Source organism: Vanellus vanellus (assembly GCF_965231255.1).
Source record: "Vanellus vanellus genome assembly, chromosome: 5".
NCBI classification, from domain to species: domain Eukaryota; kingdom Metazoa; phylum Chordata; class Aves; order Charadriiformes; family Charadriidae; genus Vanellus; species Vanellus vanellus.
Genome location: NC_138910.1, coordinates 5,422,114 through 5,428,113, shown reverse-complemented (window position 1 = coordinate 5,428,113; position 6,000 = coordinate 5,422,114). Strand labels below are relative to the sequence as shown.

The following is a 6,000-nucleotide window of genomic DNA, read 5'->3' as shown; positions in this document are numbered from 1 at the left end:
AATTTTATTCGATTTGGGTTTGAATCTCGGACGCTAGCAGGGTTGCAGCGTGGCCCTGTAATGCACTTGTAACATGCACGCATTGAACTGTGGAGGTAAGATATGTTAATTGGCTTCACAGCGTGTCGTTTTCCTTTGCAAGATTTAAAATGTGTAGCGTGAGCAGGGCCAAAGACAAAGTGTAGTGGCTGCCAGCTGGACGTGGCAGAGGCTTGCAGGGAGATTACACCATAAAGGAGAATGGCTTTTGAGATAAGGATAATCTTTTACACAAACTAACTCTTCCAAGGCAGTTTGGATGGGTGAGTGATAAGGACAATAATAAAACTACAGGCTGACACAGCTGATAGTTAGTTATCCTGGTGTTCAAAGATGATCAAGATCTTGCCAGCAAGATAACTCAGCTTCTTCTCCTGACTACAGTGATGTATTCATGGATACGTTTTTGTATGAAGGGTCCCTAAATTAATGCTCTTTTTTAATGTTCTTCAGGTCAACCCAGTAACCATGGAAAGGTCTACAACTTCTGATACGGCCTCCGAAAAGCCTAATCCTTCCCACCACTGTACAGGGGCTGTTCAAATGAGGATCAAAAATGCCAACAGTCACCACGATAGACTGAGCCAAAGCAAATCTATGATTCTGTCCGAGAACATGAAAGTCACTGAGCCTGTAAGTAAAATACTCCTAACATTTTTTGAGTCTTCCGATTTTTTAAAAACTACAGAATTATCTTAAGTATGCTTAAGATACTGGTTTCATGATCGTCCCTCGCAAGGGGGGATTTAACGGTACTAATATATTTTTAAGAGTATGGCTAGGCATTGGAATAACAATTTTCCTTTACTGAAAGACTATTTGGATTTGGTGGTCGGGATCATAGCATCTACTCAGCATTTCAACTTTCAAGCGTTACAGTACTTAAATACGGCTGCTGTAGAGAATAGTGCTTACAGTATCAGATACGTGTCATGATTTCTCAAAAGGCAAACGCTACAACCAGACAAAAGAAAAGAAACGGAAATTACAACTCTATAAATAAAAGACATCTTTGTCGGCAACAAAAATAAATCTCGCTGTAAGAATGAATGATTTGTAAAAAATCAGACACTGAAGTTATCTTATTATTTTAGCAGTTGACAGAGTTGAAAGAGTTGAGTCATTTTTTATCCATTACCATTTTTTTTTTAAATTAAATAGTTAGCGATGAACTCTGTTGCCAGTTGCGTCCCTGCCCCTGTACTCCTTCTGAGCTACTAAACAAACTGATTGGTATGAGTCTCCCCTGGTTAATTTTCTTCCGTAATGGTGGCAACTTGCAGCTGAGGCCATATGATGTTACAAAATTATTTATGCAATGTTAGCCACTTTTTGGACTCCAGATCCATTTTGTTCTCAGAGAATGCAAATGAGCGAAAAAACTCTGTTAGCTGGGGACAGAGTCCCAGGTCTCAGTCACTTCTCACAACCCTGCCAGCCATTAATTTTTTGGTTTGTTGATGTAATGGATTCCTATGAAATATTCAGCTTTCTAACAAAGTTATTAAATGGAGGAAACCTACAATAACAGCTGTATTTTCTTCCCTTTTCACTCGAAGTTCAAACTCAGAATTCAGACTTATTTAGAAATACATTATTTTAATCATTAATGTCTCTGCTATAGCTTAACTCATTGCACCTTATATTTCTGGAGAGAAAAATCTGTTTAGATCTCAGCAGCTGATAAGATACTCATTTACCTTCCGTTTAACGAACGTTGTTTGCCTCAGACACACTGTACATGCTTTTTCCTTTTCATCTGACATGAAATTTTCCTCCATTACAAACCTGAAACGATGCTTATGGTAATTTACTGGGAATACTATAATGTATTATCAGGAAGAACTGTACCTTTGAAAAAGTTTAAAAGTTAAGTATATTTAATGATGCCTAACATATTTTATTGGCTGTGTTTAACAAAAGGCACTAGGCTGCAGTTGTTTTTGACAAGCATGAAAACATCACAGCATGAGACTGCAAAAGGAATTATGTAGAGAAATTACAAGTGATCCATCTCTCAATGAATTATCCACCTCAATAGCCTGCAGAACTCAGCTACCAATTAACACCTACTTTATTACATGTTGGGATGTACTTAATAACTTTCATGTGTTTATGCACTATTACCTTGACTGATGCCTCTTGTACAATTAGGCATAATTGGCATATCAATATGCAAAAGTTAAAAGGATTAACCCTCTTAAAACTAATGAGCATTTCTGTATCCAGCTGCTAAATGAGACAAAATTAGCATTTTTCACTTTTGGGCAGGATTTTATCATGCAGTTTCTCATTGTTGATATTACCTTGTTACATAACTTTAGTTTTGGGGATAGTGTGCTGGACCGGTACAGAGCAAGGGCTCTAAAAAGTTAAATTAGACATAAATATTCACTGCCGTATTCCAATCACCATAGCAGGTACAATATACGTTCAGTGGCTGAGAGCTGAAAAGTTGCTTTGTGTTACATTTGTTGAGTAGCTAATTATATAAAAGCGGAATTTTACTGAGTATGTGTCATTTTACCAAGCAAACTTGGCTCCGACATAATAGATTGAAAGCTTGCCATGCTACTAATTTCCTTTCTATTTCAATTCTTTTCATCTCTTTTCGCCATGCAGAATTTCCTGACTAGATATTGACAGACTGAAAGTGTTTTGACGTATTTACTTAAATAAGCCTCTTAAAGTTGTTTGCTAACGCCCAAACGAAAAGCAGAATTCTTAAGGATCCAAACGTTTTCAAATACGTGCTTCAAACACAGTGAGATTCGAGTTGAAAGAGCAGGGAAATATCAATTGCGTGTATCAACTGCATGCTGACATATCCGAATCTGTGCATGTGACTTGTCAAGAATTTAGGGGAAAGTGATGGAGAAGAGCAGGTTCTGTCTGTCCAAGTGTCTTGAAAAAGCAAGGTCCAACCCCCCCCCCCCCCCGTATATGTGTGTATACACATACATTCAGTAATCTTGTTTTAAAATTTGTGGCGCTCTTTTACAGTGCACTTACAGACACAGTCTTCACTTTTGCATTTAAAGGCACAGAGATCCCTGCTAAAAGATACATATTACCCGTATGGTTAGCAAAGCTAATTATTTTGGGCTAGAAGATAAGAAGGATTTAGCCTGATCTTTCTATTTGGAAATCTTCTGTTCTCAACAGTCTGTCTCTCTTTAAATGATGGATATAACCTATAAGGTATCCACTGATAATGCTTATTTTCTATTTTACATTGACTGAATATTTTTGTCCTATCATCGGAGAGATTTTTCTTTTCAAAATCTGCAAATAGCTGAATAAAGGACTCCATATTACTCTTTCACCACCTATAATCGACCTGCGTACTATACCCTATGTTCTATTAATAAATGGGTCAAATCCTCTTTACCCAACTTATGCAAAACCTACCGACTTCAGTGGATTAAGGCAATCAGCATTTGGCACGTTTTGAACGATCAATATTTCTAAAACTTATTTGGAAAAAAAAAAACCACCAAAACAACCAAACCCAAAACCTCCAGACAAGAAAGGGCAAAACCCGGGCACAAAACTAGAAAGATCACTGGTGATTTATAGAGAAGAAAATGCATAATTTTCTCTAAGGGATCTGTTGTATTCTCGAGCATTTGCTGCGATGTTGCAAGCACACCTGGGGCTATACTTGTGAAGGTGGACACATTATTTTCTATAGTGTGACAAAGAAGGATGTGCATCATACATCAGTAGGGCCATATGCACTTGTGCATTTGACAGTAGTAAAGATGCAAATGTGGGCTGCGTAAGCTAACGGATGCAAAAGCTACATGCAGATTCTTGGGGGTTTACGTTATTTATTTGCGATGGAAATGCTTGAGCTTTGTGCAAAGGTTGAAATGGGTATTAATGTAGAGTTTACAGAGCACAAATCACAAAGCTGGACACAGACCGTGGAAAGCAAGGGCTCTTTCTGTGCTTAATGTTGGTGTCTGAACGAGCAAAGTAAATGAATATTTGCTATTTTCATCTGCTAAACCCCAGGGAAGTGCATTTTGCTTCATTCAAAACAACTTCAAACAATGAAATGTCTTTTTTTATTGGCGTCTATATTAAGAATTAGAACCTATTTAGACATTCCAAAATGTTAATGTATGAGAGCTTTTTCTGATTAGGTTAAACAAACTGGTAGGTTTATTTATCTCTCTAATACATTATCAGGGAAAGGGGAAGTAATCTTCTTTTGTTTCTTACTCCTGTGATCATAGAACACTTGCCAAAGTTATGGCTAGCCAAAAAGACAGGAATAAAATTGCTAAAAATATAAGCCTTCTGTTTAGCAGAGTTTTTGAGCCATATTTTGAAATTGCAGGGCTTGTACATGTTTACTTCAAATCAAGCTTATAGTCAAGTTTGAGGCTTTGTTTGTATAGATTGTCCTGAAGTAGATCCTGATATTTAATTAAAATGACACTAAATCACATTGAATTGATAAGACTTGGCATCTCAAACAAAGGTAATTGCCCGTATTGGTTTTGTACAAAAATAGAGCTGCTTGGAAAATGTGCAGCCAACACAGACTGTCAACTCCATTTATAGATCAATATGTGAAAACCATTGATCAGGCAGGCATGTGTAACAGTAACACTTTGCATTTATTTGTTGTTTTTATACCGTGTTAAGGCTTACAGGATTATCGGCTTCCAAAATATTTTGACTTCCTCATAAATATGTTATCTGTTTAATGTTAATTACAAGACAGACTCCAGCCCTCTCTTAGAGTATTTTCAGTTTCATTGCTATGGGTAGTTTTAGCTGAAAATGGATTATTTCAATCTCTGAGAGATCATCGGAGCTTCTTTTATAGTATAGTTTATTTAGGGACACTTTTTGAGGATTTTTTTTTTCTCAGTTTAGTTGTTTTTTTTTTTTTCCTGGAGGAAAAAACAAATCTTGACAAAATATTTCTAAAACCAGAAAACCTTCTCCTGTCCTGTTGTGTACATCTGAGGTGGAAGGGGGAAAATATTGTCTTTTTTTGTGTTGTAATAGCGACCGCCCAGGCTTTATTCTCTGCAAATTTTAATGCCGTACATAGTAGTCATACTTTTAACTCTGTAAGGAAGTAGCTGTGTTCCTTTCAAGGTGTTACACAAATCATACAGTAGCACTGGGGCAGCTGTGGAAAAATAAATGAGCTTCCCATGACAAGTGTGGTAACTTAATGAAGGAAAGCTTACACCTTGCTCACCCTCAGTATTGGAGGGCAGGTGTGAAAGATTTGAGGGAAAGCAGTGAGCCCATCACACAGGTCCAGTTTTACTTCTTGAAGGGGAATATTGTCCCCAAAAAGAAAAAAAAAAAAAAAAAAGAAATCAGAAGCAGAAAAAAAATTAGTCTGTTGAATAACATTAGTTGTTCTCCTTTCTAGTGCAGGGAAATGAGAAGTGAAGTCTGTCATATGTCCCCATACCGTATTCAAACTGGTTTTGTGCTTTCAAAACCTGGATCTGCTCCCTGGTGTGTGTCGCGCTTGCAGACTGCCTCCTTCGGCCCTTGACTCCAGATTTTCATCCGTTTCAGCACGCGTGTCCCTCGCTCCCCACCTGAGGAGCTGCTCCGGCTCCGGGGCAGAGGCCCTCAGCCTCCACTGGGCACCGCTCCCGGCTGCACCCCTACGTGCTCGTGTATGTCCTACATGCCACGAACTCCTTTGACTTAGGGGCTGAAAGTAGAATATTAATGTAGTAGAATATTTTAGGGTTCAGATTACCTTCAATAAGCAATTTTTCTCAATGGAGCAATGATTGCCTCCCAACCCCTTTTCAGGATCAGCATTTAGCGTGCAGGCGTTTTTCCAGGCTCAGAATGAGCCTTTTGTTTTTCTGAATATTTCTTTCCCCCTTTTTTTTTTTTATATATGCCCTGTGAGAAGGTACTCTTTATTATGTATTTGTATTCTCGCACTTCAACTGAAATAATCTT

At 37.9% G+C, this 6,000-nt stretch overlaps 1 protein-coding gene across 1 annotated transcript in view; it reads left to right on the top strand.

Annotated features, from left to right (window-relative positions):
• The first annotated feature begins 504 nt into the window (after positions 1–504).
• Positions 505–6,000, top strand: part of ARHGAP15 (Rho GTPase activating protein 15) — a 319,965-nt gene continuing 314,469 nt past the window's right edge. The window contains exon 1 of the mRNA XM_082483158.1: positions 505–672. Coding sequence (XP_082339284.1) covers positions 508–672 — 165 coding nt within the window. The 5' untranslated portion in view covers positions 505–507. The remainder of the gene's footprint in view (positions 673–6,000) is intronic.